The sequence below is a fragment of the Puma concolor genome, chromosome B3, assembly GCF_028749965.1.
Source record: "Puma concolor isolate L17-30 chromosome B3, mPumCon1.1.hap2, whole genome shotgun sequence".
Lineage (NCBI taxonomy): Eukaryota > Metazoa > Chordata > Mammalia > Carnivora > Felidae > Puma > Puma concolor.
The window spans coordinates 30,205,931-30,225,120 of record NC_141672.1 but is presented as its reverse complement, the minus strand read 5'-3'; the positions used below and the strand labels follow the sequence as shown (position 1 = coordinate 30,225,120).

General features: G+C 43.7%; 1 protein-coding gene across 1 annotated transcript in view; it reads right to left on the bottom strand.

Annotated features, from left to right (window-relative positions):
• The window catches only part of ZFYVE1 (zinc finger FYVE-type containing 1), a 53,100-nt gene that overhangs the window by 28,272 nt on the left and 5,638 nt on the right, over positions 1–19,190 (bottom strand). Inside the window, exon 3 of the mRNA XM_025919512.2 lies at positions 264–768. Coding sequence (XP_025775297.1) covers positions 264–768 — 505 coding nt within the window. The remainder of the gene's footprint in view (positions 1–263; positions 769–19,190) is intronic.

Here is a 19,190-nt window from a genome sequence, read left to right as displayed (position 1 = left end):
TCAGGCTTTCATGCCCACCATCCCTGGGAAACAGGTCTTATCCAGATCACCAAGGACCTCCGTAATCCTCAGTCCTCATCCTGACCATAAGCAGATTTTGACATGGTTGCTCACTCCATCCTTCTTCAAACACTCCTTCATGTCTTGCCCCAGGCAGAAATTTTACTGGGCAATCCACCACCACCAAGTTACTACTGCAGCCCAGCGGCTGCCTCCACGTACCCAGAAAGGTCGATCTGTGACACGGTACCCTGTCCACTTACCAGAGCCCAGCAGCTGAGTGTGCACAGTCTCATGGAAAATGATAACAGCAGGGCCCAGGGTGGACAAGGGGACATCCAGGCCACAGCGGGCAGTGGTAGCCTTGAGCTCCTTCGTGAAGTGTTTGAGATAAGCTTCAGAGGCATCCCCAAGGAACTTGAAGAGGTCATTATGCAGCCGGTCTGCGTGAGTTCGATAGATGACGAGGTCTGAGATGGCCAGGACCTTAAGCAGCAGTCGTGTTCTCTGGCTGAGATTCACCGTAGCCCCCAAGAGCCCTTCTGTGTCTATCACTGCTACTTTGTGGACTGGGTCATAGGCTGCCCACACTCCCACGGTGCAGGACTCCTGGGCAGGGGACGTTTTGAAGACTTCGCGACCATAAAAGAAAGTATGGTTGAGAGTATGAGACTTTCCATCACCAGTATTTCCAAAAATAGAAACCACCTTCAGATGCTGATCAGGTTTGCAGTCCAATTTCCTAATAAAGTCTTCTTCATTCGTTACCTTCAAAAAAAATAAATAAATAAAGGAATATAAAATGCATACTAGTTAGAAAACCTGCAAGAACAACTGCTTCTCAAAGTCAAGGTCCTTGAATGGACTGTCCAGGTGGCAAGGAAAAAAAAGCCCCAGGATGACAGCCTCCCACCCAGCCTAACCCGCAGAAAACAGCTAAGAACTTTCAAACCCTCAGGCAGTACAATTTAATGCTCGTGAAAAAGCTACAACTATAAAACTCTCAGAAGACATAGGAGCAAATCTTTGTGACCCTGGATTAGGCACTGGTTTCTTAGATATGACATTTAAAATCTGTATTCTGCAAGGATACCATCAAGACAGTGAAAAGAAAGCCCAAAGAATGGGAAAAAGTATTTGCAAATCATTTCTCTAATAAAGGACGAGTATTCCAGAATATTTAAAGAACTCCTGGGGTGCGTGGGTGGTTCAGTTAATTGTCTGACTCCTGGTTTTGGCTCAGATCATGATCTTAACGGTTTGTGGGATCAAGCCCCGCGTCTGGCTCTGAGCTCTCCCTCTCTCTCTGCTCCTCCTCCACTCACACTTTCGCTCTCAAAATAAATAAGTGAGCTTTAAAAAAAATAACAACACAGGGGCGCCTGGGTGGCTTAGTGGGTTAAGCATCTGACTTCAGCTCAGGTCATGATCTCAGTCTGTGGGTTCGAGCCCTGGCTGAGCTGTCAACACAGAGCCTGGAGCCTGCTTTGGATTGTCTCCCTCTCTCTCTGGCCCTCCCCGGCTTGTGCTCTGTCTCTCTGTCTCTCTCTCAAAACATAAACACTAAAAAAAAAAGGTTAAAAAATAAACAAACAAACAAATGAATAACACAAATCTTCACGTACTTATTAGGGGTGCCTGGCTGGCTCAGTCGGTGAGCATATGCAACTCCATCTCGGGGTCGTGAGCTCAAGCCCCATGTTGGGGGTTGAGAGTACTTTAATTTAATTTTTTTTTTTCAACGTTTATTTATTTTTCGGACAGAGAGAGACAGAGCATGAACGGGGGAGGGGCAGAGAGAGAGGGAGACACAGAATCGGAAACAGGCTCCAGGCTCTGAGCCATCAGTCCAGAGCCTGACGCGGGGCTCGAACTCACGGACCGCGAGATCGTGACCTGGCTGAAGTCGGACGCTTAACCGACTGCGCCACCCAGGCGTCCCGAGAGTACTTTAAAAAAAACACAATGACAACACTGGTGGGAATATGGAGGAACCGCACTGCTTATGCACTCACTGCTGGTAAGAATGTAAAATGGCACAGCCACTCTGGAAAACAGCATGGCAGTTTCTCAAAAAGTCAAACACGGAGTTACCATACATATCAGTAATTCCACTCCTGGGTATGTATCCAAGAGAACCGAAAACATATGTCCACACCAACCTGAACATTGGATGTTCGTGGCAGCAGCAAGATTCCTAAGAGCCAAAAGGTGGAAACAACCCTCATGTCCATCAACCGATGAATGGATAAACAAAATGTGGTGTGTATCCATAAGATGGAGTATTATTATTCAACCATGAAAAGGAATGAAGTACTGACGCATGCTACAACATGGCCGAACCTTGAAAACATCCTGCTAAGTGAAAGAAGCCAGACACAAAAATACTACATATTCTATGATTCCGTTCATATGAAATATCCATGATGGGCAGATTCATAATAACAGAAAGTATATTACTGGTTGCCAATGGCTGGGGTAAGGAAGGACTAGGGAATGACTGCTAATGGGTATAGGGTTTCTATTTGAGTGATAAAAATGTTCTGGAATTAGTGTTAAGGATTGCACAACTTTATAAATGCACTAAACACTGAACTATATACTTTAAAAGGGTAAAATAGGGGCGCCTGGGTGGCTCAGTCAGTTAAAGCGTCGACTTCGGCTCAGGTCATGATCTCACAGTTCGTGGGCTCAAGCCCCGCGTCAGGCTCCATGCTGACAGCTCGGAGCCTGGAGCCTGCTTCGGATTCTGTGTCTCCCTCTCTCTCTGCCCCTCCCCCACTTGTGCTCTGTCTCTCAGAAACAAATAAATGTTAAAAAAATTTTTTTAAATAAATAAAAGAGTAAAATATACGGTCATATGAACTACATCTCAGTAAAGCTGTTTTTTTTTTTTAAGTGTTGGTTAAAATCACCCATCCCATAATTCCTCTGTTCACAGTTTAAAGAACATTGTAATTCTTTAAGAAGTCAGAACAGGAGAGGGGCACCTGGGTGGCTCAGTCGGTTAAGTGTCCGACTTCAGCTCAGGTCATGATCTCACAGTTCGTGGGTTCAAGCCCCACGTCGGGTTCTGGGCTGACAGCTCAGAGCCTGGAGCCTGCTTCAGATTCTGTGTCTCCCTCTCTCTCTCCTGCTCAATGCTCTGTCTCTGTCTCTCAAAAATAAATAAATGTTAAAAAAAAAAAAAAAAAATCAGGGCAGGAGAGAAGAGACCCAGTGCCAGTGAGATCTCAGACTGGACCCCCAGAAAGATGGGATTCCTACCTCAGAATACAGAATCCCAGTGCCAAAGTTCCTAATCTAAATAAGCCATGTTCTGCTCCAGCAAGGAGTGATAAACCTTTACACCCAGTATCCTTTAGCCATAAGAGAAAACACACCTTCCTGATTCTTAAGAGTCTGCTGGTTTGACAAAGAGCAATTAGAGAAATATATTCAGGCCATGGGTGTGATAATATGAGCCCTCATTTCCCATAACCTCATCAAGATAGTAAACTACTCATGATCCTATTAATAACATCACTATTGTTACGTTATTAATAGCCTTAACGTTAATGGCAATGCTAATAATTTACTGAATGACTACTGCAATGACAGTGCCCTTAACTAGATCCATGAGGGCAGAACCATATCTATCCTATGTTTTCATCCCTAGTGTTTGGGATACAACCTGGAACATAGGAGAGGCTCAATATCTAGCTACTGAATGAATAAATGAATGAATGAATGTCATGCATGTTGCTAGGTACCTTAATCACTTTTCTCCACCCTATATCCTCCATAGGGCTTAACACACAGCAGCATTCGATACACCTGGTGATGGGCTCACTGACCTCCCAGACAACTGGAAGGAACAAAAAGTTACATGGAACAGCCCGTTTGGGACTGGGGTCACTCACTGGTTCCAAACTGCTAGGTCAGCCACAAGAGAAAGAGACAACAAAAGCTCCATAAAGCTCTACTGGCAAAGAGTCAGGTAAGGTCGGAGTGGTGGCTCGAGAGCCAGCACCTTCCAAACAGTCCTGGGGAAGAAGACTAGGCCTAGGGATTTCCTCCCCGGAAAGTCTACTCTGTTGTGACTCTGTTAGCCCACAGAGCAATGGTTCTCTGCGATACATACGGTGGGCACCTGAAAAGGGGGCATGTGGGAGCCTTTAAGTACACAATTAAGTGCCTCAGGATTTATGTTAGTATCCACCAAGTGATATACATAATATATATAAACAAACAACACATTTGGGATGAAAATAAAGCACTCCCTGTCAGCACGAGGGGGTATGATTTTGACACCCAGTGTCCTGGGGAATGTTAAACACACACGTTCCTGTGTTGGGCCTATGCATCTGAGTTCAATGCAAAGAATTCCAGGAGCTCAAAGCCCTAGGCTGGTTTCTCTACTGACAAGCCTTGGATAATCATTTAACATGGACTGATTGTGGGGTTGTTGTTTTTTTTCCACATGTAAAGGGAGGACATAGTCATCTTTGCCCTCCCAGACTGGGTAGTGGTTGCTAGTCAAATAAATAGGTAAATTGAGAAAATGCCTCGTAAACTGAAACCATAGTTCATTTTTCCTTCTTCTGCCGTCCATGTTATTTCGCTCCCTGTTCTACTACTCAAATCATCCTAATCTGTGGCCGGTTTCCCCTGAGCTAGAAAGGAGAGAACAGCCTAGACAGCAGCAAGACTGATTTTCAGTCAGGGGGGGAAATGGTAAAGAAAAGATAAGAAGATTCCCTTTCATGACGGAAGGAAGGGGCCAGAAGGGAACAAGGCGCTTGCTCTACTCGTTCTGCCAGTTTGCAATCAATGACCCCACTCTGCTCTACTCCTGGAGTGAAAGAAGCAGCCTGCCTCCCAGCGAGCCATGCCAGAGCCGGCCACCCCACCCAGCTCCACATGTCTGCAATGCTCCTCGGCCCTTACACAACAGCAAGAGCACTGCACCAAAGCTTCCCCTCCCCAACTTCTGCCTTCTGCTCTTCCCCCGAGCTCTTGGACAGAAACTCCCAAATTCCACTCCTGGCTTTGCGGCTGAGTGGCCTTGGAAAAGCTACTTCGCTACCACGGCCTCAGGGAAAGGAGATACCAACACTCCATACCCACCGGGGATACTGAGAGGGCTAAGGGAGATAAAGCAGGTAAAGGGCGCAGCACGTTGCCTGGCACACGGTAAGCACTCGATAAATATTACCCATGATTATTTCAAGACCAGTTCATTGTGAAAACATCCAGGGACACAGCAGTGGCAACTGGGCTTGCACTAGCTTGTTGCCCAGTTTTCATTCAGAGACTAAATCAGCAATGTGGTGAGATCTAAACGGAGTCTATGTAAAAGTGAAACATCTCCGGGCCCCTGCCTGGCTCAGTCAGTAGTAGAGAATGAGACTCTCAATCTCATGGTTGTAGGTTCAAGCCTCACACTGGTGTAGAGATTACTTTAAAAATAAATAAACAGGGAGGCCTGGGTGACTCAGTCGGTGAAGCTTCTGACTTCGGCTCCGGTCATGATCTCCTGGTTTGTGGGTTCGAGCCCCGCGTCGGGCTCTGTGCTGACAGCTCAGAGCCTGGAGCCTGCTTTGGATTCTGTGTCTCCCTCTCTCTCTGCTCCTCCCCTACTTGTGCTCTGTCTCTCTTTCAAAAATAAATAATAAACATTAAAAAAAAATTTTAATAAATAAAATCTTGAAGGAAGGAAGGAAGGAAGGAAGCTCCCTGACTCCTTTCCTCTCCCTCTCATCAAAACAACATATTAGTAATACTGGCTCTTAGTATTTACTTTTAGTAAAGTGATTATCTAACATCATCAGTTCTTAAGAAACCAAAGAGTATACCTCTCTCTCACTCACAAAGCTTTTCGCTCTGTATAGGGTTCCAAACAGAGTTTCTAAAATGAAACATAACAATAACTCAGTGATCTCCACTGTTCCAGTTTAGAATTTAGAGCAGTTTATGATAGTGAAAAGTGTCCAGCAGTCACCCTCTGTCCCAAGCAGACAGTGACAATGATGACAATCTCCGTCAAGAAATTTCTGCTTAGCCCTTAGAGAATCATTCTAGAAAGAATAACCACATAAGCTTTGTTCTGAGGGAAAACAGCTTTGTCCCCTGCAAAGGGAAAAGCAAGAGATAGAGAAGGAACTGAAAGAGCCTGGAAGGAGGAAAGTTCAACAGAGCACAGAAGTGAAATCCCAAAGGCATCAGAAAAAAACTCTAGAGGAAAGTAGCTAAGCACTGAGGTCCTTTCAGTTCTGGCCTTAAGAGAAAAAAAGGAAAAAAAAGAAAAAAGAAAAAAAAAATCTGTGCCAACTAAAATCATACAGTCCTTTAAATTTTTATAAAGGTGTCCCCTGTGGCTGAGAGCAAAACCCAGCTCCCTCCCCAGAGTCACAGAAAGAGCTAAGAGAAGGCTGGTTGCACCTACCAACCCCTCACAACCCAATGCTTACAACAGATCCCACCCCTGAACCAACAAAGATGATTTTATGCCTCCCCGCTGAGATTCTAAAACTAGCCTCGGTCCATAGTTCCTGCCAAAGGGAACTTCCTACTAATTACTTCTACGTGTTGGTCTCTGATTTATCTTACTTTTCATTCCATTTTTAGCTGGGTTCAGAGGAAGAGACAGAACCCAAAGAAACCAAACCAGATTGTCACTCTTACCAGAACTGAGACCGCTATCCCAAAAGGAAACTAGAACTTTTTTCAACAAACGAGAACAACATACATTATCAAGCTTCATCTAGTGCCTGGCACTAACCTGATGACGTTAGATATACAGCACAGGTATACAACTTGGGTAACATCTTCCTTCTCCTGGGGAGGTAAAGGAGAAGTGGAAGGCGAGGGAACTCTTCCTAGAAAAATCCAGAGCCACTTTCATCATGTTGAAAAGAGCCTCCAGGTCGTGATTTAAGTCAATGATCTAATTTTCACATAAGATTTTACCTAAACAATGTCAAACAGACCAGCAGCTGATCTATTTTTACAATCCAAATGACAAGGATGTTCCATTCCAGTAATAAACTCCTATGCCAGAAAATTCTAGTAAACCTGTCTCTCCAACCTTGCAAGTCTAGAAAGTTTCCTTTCATTGTATTCTAAAAGGAGTGTGTAACTTTGTGTTTATCCATGTATGTGTCCATAGGGTTTCATAAAAAAACTCAACTGTTTCTCAATCAAATGTTTTCTTAAGACCACTGAAGTCATGAGATTGGCCTCACAAACACACTGAGCACATTTGGTAAGGGCAAAGATCACTTTCTTCCACTCCAGTGTCCCCAAAGCATTCCATTACTTGAGAGGTCAGGAATTCTCCCCCCTTGTCTTAGAACTACCAGAAGTACTTCTGACACACAGCCTCCCGGACTCTGCCTGCAGCTCCCCTCCTACTCCAGCAAGAAAGAGAATGTTTGTATGCAGAAATGATCCACAAAGTGAATTCTTTAAAGAGGGTCATTTTTAGCTCCATGATCAGTTGGTTTCTTTGACCTCCACCCAACTCACTCTGTTCAGCTATCCTTCTATATCTGAACAAAAAGCTTTCCAAAACAAAGCTGAATTCTGAGGACAGACAGGAAATACCGAGTCATCCTCAAGACCCACATCACCCCTAAGAGGATCTTTCAAGGAACTTCCAGATGGCATACACAGCCCCCCTCTTAAGTGGCACGGCATACCCGTATTTGGCCAGCTATAAAACAGACATAAGCTCCAACAAAGGCTCTGGGACTTAGCAATAAAAGCGCCAGGCCAGAAAGAAGACAAGAGAGCTAGGTCCACCTCTACTTGGATTAGATCATGGGCAATTTCACTCAACCCTTCTCTTGCTCAAAGCCTCCTCCATTCCCCACTCATCGTCTCTTTTAACATTTTTCCATTCTTCCTGGTTCTGAACTTCCCAACATAAGGTACCATGCTGGCCAGGGTCTGTTCTGTGTTGTTCACCACTGTAGCCCTAGCCCAGGGTCTGATACATAATAGGGAATCAACATATATTTGTTAAATGAGTGAATATCTAAATGCTACATTCTCTCCGGGAATAGTTTTACCGTTAAGGATTCAACCAATCTGCTTACATACCACTTGCTGATTTTTTCTAACTGAAAATTTTTTTTAATTTTTTAATGATTTATTTATTTTTGAGAGAAAGAGAGAGTGAGCAAGCGGGGAAGGGGCAGAAAGAGAGAGAGGGAGACAGAGAATCTGAAGCAGGCTCGGAGCCGTCAGCATAGAGCCCGACACGGGGCTCAAACTCATAAACCATGAAATCATGACCTGAGCTGATGTCGGAGGCTTAAACCGGCTAAGCCACCCAGGAGCCCCTCCACTTGCTGATTTTTTTTTTTTTTAACGTTTTTTATTTATTTTTGAGACAGAGAGAGACAGAGCATGAACGGGGGAGGGGCAGACAGAGGGAGACACAGAATCGGAAGCAGGCTCCAGGCTCTGAGCCATCAGCCCAGAGCCCGACGCGGGGCTGCAGACCACAAGATTGTGACCTGAGCTGAAGTCAGACTCTTAACCAACTGAGCCACCCAGGCGCCCCATCCACTTGCTGATTTTAGAATAACCTTAAAGAATTTAACTTCCCTGGGCCTCAGTTTTCTCACCTGTAAAATGGGGTTAACAACACAATCTACTTCAAAAATTGCTGTGAGGATTAAATGAGATAATTGCACATCAAGCACTTTGCACATTGGAATCATGCAGTAAATGCCAGAAAAGAGTTGGCTGCCATATTGCTGTATTTATACTGGTTTGCTTCTAGGCCACAGTCATTACCACCACCACAGAATTTCATTCCATTATCCCAAGTAAAAACCCTTCCATGGGAAGGTTTCCAATACACAGCTCATTAAAAAATTAGAGATACTGGAAGAAGATGCTTACTCAATATTTACTGTTCCCTCCCTCAAAAGGATGTATCTTTTCAATTAAAAAAAAAAAAAGCTGTTCTGAGGTTGAATACATACATTATGCAGAAGATGGCATAACGTTTTCAAAAGAACGACGTGCCATGATTCCAAGAATTATTACTATACCATAGACTCCCTAAAAATGTTCTTCTTCTCCCTTATGTAAAAAATCTTAATAGATGACACTGGCATTCAAGGAGATCTTTGGTGTCTGAGGTGGAGACCGAAAGGGCCTGCTCTGTTTTTTTTAATTTTTTTACTGTTGATTTATTTTTGACAAAGAGAGAGACAGAGCATGAGTGGGGGAAGGGGAGAGAGAGAGGGAAACACAGAATCTGAAACAGGCTCCAGGATCCAAGCTGTCAGCACAGAGCCTGACGCAGGGCTTGAACTCACGGACAGCAAATCCATGATCTGAGCTGAAGTCGGATGTTCAACCAACTGAGCCACCCAGGCGCCCCACGAAAGGGGCTGCTTTCTATGCCATATCGAATGTGACAGTGGAGCCCTGGTGAAGTAACAACATGGCATATAACTACTTAAAGTCAACAAAGTAACCCCCCCAGCAGTATTCCCCTCCTCTGAATTTCCATAACATCCTCTCTCTACCACTCAGACTTCATCCATCTTATTTCCACATATTTGTCTTCTGTTACCACTGGAATGTCCTCTCCCCAAGGGCAAGCTCAGTATCTGAGTGCCGCCTGCAATTATCCTCAGTGGTCAGCACACAGTAGGCACTCATTAAATGTTCATTGAATTAATGATTAAATTGATTTATTCTCATTAATGCATTTCATTCATTCAACAGATATTGAGTACCTACTATATGCCAAACATTGGTTTAGATGCTGATGAACAGAAGAGGCAAAAATCACTGCCCAATGAAAATGGTTTTGTTTTGTCTTTTAATGTTACAAAAGTGACTGTGGTGATGATTGTACATATACATGAATGTACTAAAAGCCAAGGAACTGTATACTTTTTTTTTTTTTAATTTTGAGAGAAAGGGAATGTACACACAGGCTGGGGAGGGGCAGAGAGAGAGAGAATCCCAAGCAGGCTCCACACTGTCAGCACACAGCCAGATGCAGGGCTCGAACCCATAGACCGAGATATTCTGACCTGATGAAGTCAGATGCTTAACCAACTGAGCCACCCAGGTGCCCCTGAACTGTATACTTAAAATTTTTTTTTAATGTTTATTTTTTTGAGAGAGAGAAAGACAGAGTGTGAGCAGGGGAGGGGCAGAGAGAAAGGGAAACACAGAATCCGAAGCAGGCTCCAGGCTCTGAGCTGTCAGCACGGAGCCCGACGTGGGGCTCGAACCCACGAACCATGAGATCATGACCTGAGCCAAAGTCGGACGCTTAACTGACTGAGCCACTCAGGTGCCCCTGAACTGTATACTTTAAATGGGTGAATTGTACAGTATGTGAATCGTATCCCAATAAAATTGTTTTTTAAGAAAGTAAATCCAACATTGAAAAGAATGGAGATACTAGTGGACTTCTTTTATTGCAAAATTAAGATAAAATTCTATACTTTTCTGTAGTTCTGTATTTTCAGTATTTTAACATGCAGAATCTGTTGTTTTATAATTGGAAAATTAAAAAAAATTAAATTTAAATTTAAAATTTAAAAAAAAATCACTACCCTCTGCTATGGACTGTTCAACAGGTAAAGGGTTTTCATTTGGGATGATGAAAATTTTTTAGAACTAGACAGAGTAGGGGCGCCTGGGTAGCTCAGTCAGTTGAGCATCTGACTTCAGCTCAGATCACGATCTCCCAGTTCATGGGTTCAGGCCTGGCATCGGGCTCTGTGCTGACAGCTCAAAGCCTAGAGCCTTCTTCGGATTCTGTGTCTCCCTCTCTCTCTCTGCACCTTCCCCACTCGCACTCTTTCTCTCTCTCTCTCTCTCTCTCTCTCTCTCTCTCAAAAATAAATAAATAAATAAACATTAAAAAAAAAAAACTAGACAGAGTAGGGGATGCACAAAACTTAACTGTTCACTTCTCCATGATTAATTTTGTGTGATGTGAATTACATCTCAATAAAAATAAATAAATAAATGCCCTCATGGAGCTTACACTCTAATGGGGAGAGGACCATATTCAAACAATTAAAATATACAGCACACACACCAAAAAACAAGTCATTGGATTAACGAACTGTGGTGAATCCATGCAATGGAACACTACTCAGCAATAAAAAGAAAAGAACTGAGACAGGCAAGATGAATGACCCTCCCTCCACAACATTACGGTGAGTGAATGAGCCAGCACAAAACAGCACTGCATGATTCTATTCATAAGAAACTCTAGAAAAACCAAATCTAAAGTGATAGAGAACAGATCAGTGACTGCTGGAGAACCATCGTGGCAGATGGAAATGTTCTGTATCTCGGTGGTGGTGGCAGTGGTGGTGGTGGTGGTGGTGGTTATACACGTGCACGTGCATTTGTCAAAACTCATAAAAACGTACACTTAAAATGTGTATATTACATCATACGTAAACTATATCACAATAGGACTGATTTTTTTTGAAGTTTATTTATTTAAAAAAAAATTTTTTTTTTTTTACATTTATTTGTTTTTGAGAGACAGAGAGAGACAGAGCTTGAGCAGCGGAGAGGCAGAGAGAGACGGAGACACAGAATGGGAAGCAGGCTCCAGGCTCCGAGCTGTCAGCACAAAGCCCGACGCGAGGCTCAAACCCACAAACCGTGAGATCATGACCTGAGCCGAAGTCAGAGACACTTAATCGAATGAGCCACCCAGGTGCCCCTAGAGCTGATTTTTTAAAGTATACATTATGTCAAATGGTGGTAAGTGGTATGAAAAGAAATCAGGAGAGACTAACAGTACAAGGCCAGGGCAGGAGTTGCTCTTTGAAATATGGTGTTTAAAGAAGTTGCACTGTGAAGCAAAACCTCTTTAGGTCAATCCTTTTAAAAACAATGTAATGAACACAATTTTCTGTGGTAACAAAAGGAAGAGAAATGTCACGAACAATCCAAAACAGTACATAAGCCTAAAATCATTTCTATTTAGTTCTAGAAAGAAACTTTTCTCCCCTGGCAATAGCAGATTTAACTTCTTAATTCATGAAGGCAGGTTGGGGGAGTTAGGGAGGAGGAAGGAGAGGAGAGAGGGAGAGAAAGATGAGGGAAGGGAAGAGAGGAGGAACTAACGGAGGGAGGGAGAAAAAGAGAGAGGGAGGAAACAGGGAAGGAAAGAGAAGACAGAGAAGAGACAAAAAGAAAAACCGGCAAGCAGGCTGTCTGCCTGTCCATCTGTCCAACAGTCATAGTCCAGATCTAAATAACAGAGTTGACTGAGAGAGACGTGGGGGAAAAACAATAGTGCACCCTGTGACCTATGATTGCATGGTCACCAGGCATGACAAGAGAGGGTGCAAAAAGAATTATGGCATCCTCAAACAGCCTCTGCTCACAGACAAGTACAAAAGAGAAATAAAAGCTTTCCTGGGAATGAAGATCTCTGTCATCTGCAACCCCCCACACCCGCCCAGTCTCACTTAACCTCTCAATTTTCATTTTAAAACATTTTTCATAGAGATTACTTAAACAAATAAGGCACATAATTGACACTCAATAAATGTTTATGACTGTTGCTGAGTGATACAGATAAAGTGAATTTAGCTCTTTTAAAGAAAAGGCTATGAGAGATTACAGAAAACAGTTTAGCCATTTGGACTGACATTCACCAGGCAGAAAGAACTGAGCTAGAAAGCAGAGGAATTTCTAGAATACTCTATGCGGAAATGCTCAAGATTATGTTGTCTCTTAACTTGAACTTAGGATGTCTGTGTCTATAAGCAGGAACCAGGTTCTGTCAGTTTTTTTCAAGCATTCTAACATTTAGAGTCAAATTCTCTGGGAAACACAGTGATAATTCAGTCTCAAATAGAAGGAAATCAAGAAGGGGAAAAAAAATTTTTTTCAAAAGCTACCAGAAAGTAGAATCATCCTCCAGTCAAGTCAAGCCAGAGGTCAGGTGCTTTTGCACACCTACTTCTCTAACCCAAGAATTCCAGCCACCACCAAGCTGACCACAAAAACCAGTCAAAGAAACCCTCTTAACTGCTGGCCAGAAGCCATTGGAAAAATGGGAAAATGAACAAAACAGCGTCCCAGGAAACATCCATGCTCTCCTGCCTCCAAAAGCTCCTCTGTATCCCTTCCCATCCCAATTCTTCTTGCCTGGAACTTTCTATATCCTTGTTTTCTTTCCCTTCTTCATCAATACATTTAGCAATTCTAACCTCAGAAACAGTCTCAAAGCAGGCACGACCATCCCTCTCCCCAGGAAAGTTCAACCAGCTGTCTGAAGCACTTCCTTGCCACACAATCTCCAGGATAAACTCAGGGATACTACCGCCAGGAGATACATCCACAGGAAAAACATATAAGGTCAACTTAATATGAAATCTGCCTGTTATATTGACCTTGGCTCAAAAAGTCAAATGTTTGCCTAATTCCAGAAAAATCAATCACTTCAAGGAAATAACAGACCAGAAGAAACAGATTCACACAAACTGGAGCTAACTTGAAATAGTTAAAGACAGGTTCCCTGAAAAGCTGATTCATAGTGGTTTTGATGGATTCTGTGGGTCAAATTTTAAAAAGCCTTATACTAAACAAAATAGCCTCCCAAGTTAAATGCTGGGACCCCGTTATAACTGAATGAGTCCAAGACTGAGAAAGCTCAAAAGATGCCAAGCAGAAACAGAAAGCACATCATAGGGGCCCTTTCCTCCTTCTGTTTGTCTGAGTCATCCTCAACCCTGAATTTCCCAGTAATTCTACACAATGCTTTCCCTCTACTACTATTACCAAGCAAAAGGGGCTTTTTTCACTTGGGTTTCTGAGAGTAAAGAGCAGTGATGGGGGAGGGAGCCCGTGCTACTCAATTACTGCTTATGATTGTGACAGTCAGCTCCTAAGCAGATCTGTTATTTTCTCATATGGCACCCAAGGATTAATATTGTAGCACATATATTCAAGTACCGACCAGAACCTGCCGAAGGGCCAACCAGCCACAGCATCAAAATTAGTCCTTACTTTGTAATGGTTTGGCCATCTGCAGAGCAAAAATGGGGAAGTTCCACAAATTAGATCGATTCCCCTGGCTCACGAACTGGTGGCCAGAATTAAGTCCTCAGGTGTTTCTGCCAGCCTATCTGAAAAGTGACCAAGCCCCAGCAAGGTACCCTATAAACCAGGAAACAGAGGACAGGGCCACAAGGGTCTCTAGCAGATGAAGTCCAAAAAGGAGCACAAAAGTGGGACAGACCAGCACAGCCAGCTTATGGTCAAGGATTCCCATACAGTATGAAAACATCCTCTGCTATTTTCCATTCCAGAATCTCACAAGAATAATGTCTCTTTTAGCCAATTAAAAAAAAAAAAAAAAAAAAAAAAAAGCCAAGTCCCAGTATTTTGAGCCACACTATTCTGGGATTGTAAACAAGTGAAGCAGCCAAACAACGTGATGGGTCTTCTTAAAGGAACGGTCTCCGAAGAGAGGAAGTCTACCACTGTGCTGAAGAAGGAATGAAGAGGGCTCACTGTGGCCTTCCACTTCAGAGTGGGTCCAGACTGCGTATCTCTGAGTCAAGGAAGACCTGCCCCAGCGAACACTTTCTTAGCTTCTCACTGACCGCTCCTGGGTCACCGGGCTTCCTTATCACCTTGTGTGCTCAGCATGAGGGGATCTAACTTGAAGAGTCTTTGGCACAAAAAGCTCCCTGGCTCTCCTAATGTCCCACTCGGGGGTCAGTCAGCACAAAGGGACAACAAGTGAAATTTCTCATCAGTTTGTTGCTCTACTTTCTCGGAAAGAAGACAGTCACAGGAAGTTTGTAGAAAAGGGACAAAGAAGAGAATGGGGTGGTTATTCACACAGGATGTCTGAATCCCTCACAAGACACAACAGATAGGAAAATACCATTCTCTTCTTCCACTAAGAACTCCCATTGTTAGAACTTTATTCTTCTAACCTTTTGAGTTGTTTGAGAAGGGTGTTGTCTCTAAGTTCAAGAGCTTGGGGACTGATTTGTCAGTGTGAATCGTTTACTTATTATGGACTCTAAATAATGGACCTGAAAGTCCTCTGGTTTTCCTAGCATAGTTCTACAGAGGCCTAGAAAAATCAATGACAACAACACAGAAGAAAATCTAACCATTTCATGAGAGAGGTTGCAAGTATGCCAAAAGAAAATACTGATTTCAGCTAGATTACTTCTGGGGAGCAAACAGAACCAAGAGAGGGAGGAAAAACTAGTGTATATGTTAAATTTTTGTCCCTGATACATTTTCCACGTCACCAGAACGCAGATCTCCTATTAGACCAAACCTGCATCCTTTAGATCAGTTTCTCAATTGCAGCACAACTGACATTTTGTACCAGATCACTATTTTGGGGGGGGTGGGGGGGGGGCGGCTACCCTATGTATTGTAAGATATTTACCAACACCCTGGCCTCTACCCATTAGCCAGTGGCACATGCCCCAATCATGACAACCAAAGATGTCTCTCAACATTACCACATGACTGCAGGGAGAGCAAAATCACTCCCCATTGAGAACCACTGAGTTAAATAAAACCAAATGACACTAATTTAGCTCTTTGTTGTATGAACTGGGTTCTTAAAGTCTTTTAGTTTTAACAAATCAATAAAATCCAGGGTGTGATCTGCACAAACCAAATGCCAAGGAGTCACCACTGAGGGTGGTCATTCCTCACTCTCTACTCTATAACAGCATTCCTGTTTTATATCCAAACTTAGTCCCAAATCCATCAATGTCTTTTTTTTAATACTTACCAGTTTATTAAAGGATATGATAAAAGATACAAATCTACAGCCAGATGGAGAGATGCATTGGGAAAGGTATGGGGAAAACACGAGGAGCTTCCATGCCCCCTCCATACATGCAACTCTCCCCAGTGTCCATGTGTTCACCAACCCAGAAGCTCTCATCGTGCCTTTCCATCTCCCCAGTGATTTTGGTGACACCGAATCGAAGCCACCTCTCACCTCATCTTCTGCAGTGGCCTAAGTGGTCTCCCTTCTTTTCCTCTCGCCCCACTACATTCATTACAATCTAGCCTTCACACTGAAGCCACTTCTTGAAAATGTCTATCAGATCATGAGACTTTCTACCAGAAAGCAGTCTGGTGCTTCCCAACACACGTAACAACCACACTTTTTCCTACGGCCTGCAAGGCCCCACGTCGTGTGGAACCTGTTCCCTTACACTCTCTGCCAGCTCCCTCCAGCCACGGGGACATTCTTCCTATACCACAAACATGACATACACCTTCTTTCTGTTCTCATTGCCCTCTGTCCAGAGAGCTATTTCCCCAGGTAGTATTATCCATCAGATCTGTGCTTAAAAGTAACCTCTACAATAAAAGCTTCCCTGACCATCCTGCACAAGTAGCTTCCAAATCACTCTTGCTTAATAATACTACATCTAAGGGGTGCCTGAGTGGCTCAGTAGGTTAAGCATCAGGCTCTTGGTTTCAGAGCAGGCCATGATCTCACAGCTTCATAAGCTCAGGCCCTGCATCAGGCTCTGCTCTGGCAGCACGGAGCCTGCTTGGGATTCTCTGTCTTCTCTCTCTCTGCCCCTTGCCCACTCATGCTACCTCTGCCTCTCTCAAAATAGATAAATAAACTTTAAAAAATAATTAAAATTTATTTATCTATTTTGAGAGAGGCAGCAATAGCATGAGCAGAGGAGGGGTGGCAGGAAGAGACAGAGAGTCCCAAGCAGGCCCTGCACTGTCAGCACAGAGCCTGACATGGGGCTCGATCTCATCAACCGTAAGATCATGCCCTGAGCCGAAATCAGGAGTTGGACACTTACCTGACTGGGCCACCCAGGCACTCCAATAAATAAAATAATTTAAAGATAATAATATTAATAATACACCTGAGCCATCTTTTATGTGTTTTACATGTGTGAACTCTGCTTTCCCCCACTTAAATGGTAAGTCTATGAGAGCATGGACCAAATCTTATTACCCATGCTTCCCTGGAACCTAGAAAGTACCTGGCACATAATATGCGCTTAATAAATGCGAGGAATTAATGAATGCTTTTGGCTAACAGACTAAATGTACCCGTTTAAAAGCCAAAGATGAAGTCTTGCTTGAGACCAAAAGTCAGTCTCTCCTCAAATTTACCACTATAGTACACACCCAAACGACAAGGTAATGCTAGAATTCTCACTCCTACAAGGAACTTTTTCGTTTCGAAAAGGAACCGAATAATACTCAAAGCACAAGCAACAAACCTTAGGGGACTCCAGGCCACAGAATTTGAGGAAACCACACATAAGTTACAGCCTACAAGCTTCTAAAATAATTCCTATGTACTAAACTGAAAATGGCCAAAACCCACAAATGCCAGAAACATAAAATGAAAAACAAAGACAGGGCCTAACTCATAGAATCCTTACCACGGTGAGTAAACAGTTCTTTAATAACACTGTCTTACATTTATATCGGGCTTTGCTTTATTTGCTCCTCAAGGCAGCCCTGAGGAATCGGTGAGCTGATGCTACTGGCCACATAAAGCTTCATCAGAAAGCTTCACTGACTTGGTCAGAAACAACAAGAGGGTCAGAGTTAGACCAAGGATTTTAGAGCCAGACGCTTGTGTTTTTGTGTTGTTTTTTTTTTTATTTTTTTTAACATTTTATTTATTTTTGAGAGAGAGTGGGGGCGGGGGGGGCGGGCAGGTAGAGAGAGAGAGGGAGACATAGAATCCGAAGCAGGCTCGGGGCGCCTGGGTGGCGCAGTCGGTTAAGCGTCCGACTTCAGCCAGGTCACGATCTCGCGGTCCGGGAGTTCGAGCCCCGCGTCAGGCTCTGGGCTGATGGCTCAGAGCCTGGAGCCTGTTTCCGATTCTGTGTCTCCCTCTCTCTCTGCCCCTCCCCCGTTCATGCTCTGTCTCTCTCTGTCCCAAAAATAAATAAACGTTGAAAAAAAAAATTTAAAAAAAAAAAAAAAAGAATCCGAAGCAGGCTCTAGGCTCTGAGCTGTCAGCACAGAGCCAGATGCGGGGCTCGAACCCACAAACCATAAGATCATGACCTGAGCCGAAGTCGGACGCTTAACCGACAGAGCCACCCAGGCACCCCCAGACGCTTGTGTTCAAATCCTCTGCCACTTACTGTAACTCGATCCAGACAAGTTACTTCATCTCTCTGTGCTTCAGTGTCCTCACCTATAAAACCCAATGCTATAGATGAAATGTTTTGTGTCCTCCCCCCCAAAATTCATGTTGAAATCTAACCCCTAACGTGATGGTATCGGGAGGTGAGGCCTTTGGGAAGTGATTAGGTCATGAAGTGGAGTCCGTATGAGTAAGATTAGTGACCTTATTTTTTTTTTTTTTTAATTTTTTTTTTTCAACGTTTTTTTATTTATTTTTGGGACAGAGAGAGACAGAGCATGAACGGGGGAGGGGCAGAGAGAGAGGGAGACACAGAATCGGAAACAGGCTCCAGGCTCTGAGCCATCAGCCCAGAGCCCGACGCGGGGCTCGAACTCACGGACCGCGAGATCGTGACCTGGCTGAAGTCGGATGCTTAACCGACTGCGCCACCCAGGCGCCCCGATTAGTGCCCTTATTAAAGAGATTCTAGAACTCCCTTCTACCATCTGAGGACACAGGGAGAAGATAAGATGGCTGTCTATGAATCAGGAAGCAAGTCGTCACCAGACACCAAATCTGCTGCCAGCACCTTGATCTTGGACTTCCCAGACTGCAGAACTGCAAGAAATAAACTTCTGTTGCTTATACACTACCCAATGGTATGTAATATAATGATATATGGTATTTTATCACATAGAGCAGCCCAAACTGACTACAACTTCCTTCATAGGGTGTGGTAGGCTGAAATTGCAGCCCCTCCTCAAAGAAATCCACATCCTAATCCCTGAAACCTACGAATGGGTCCATTTATGTGGCAAAAGAACTTCGCAGATGTGACTGAATTAAAAACCTTGAGAGCAAGAAACGACGCTGGATTATCCAAGTGGGTCCAACATAATCAAAGTGTCTTTGTACAAGAAAGGCAAGAGGGCCACAGACCCAGAAGAAGATATGACAACAGAAGCAGAATGACAGAGAGAGGGATTGGAAGATGGTACATTGCTGTCTTTGAAGCCAGATGATGGGGTCATAAGCCAAAGAATACGGGAAGCTTCCTGAAGCTAGAAAGACCAGG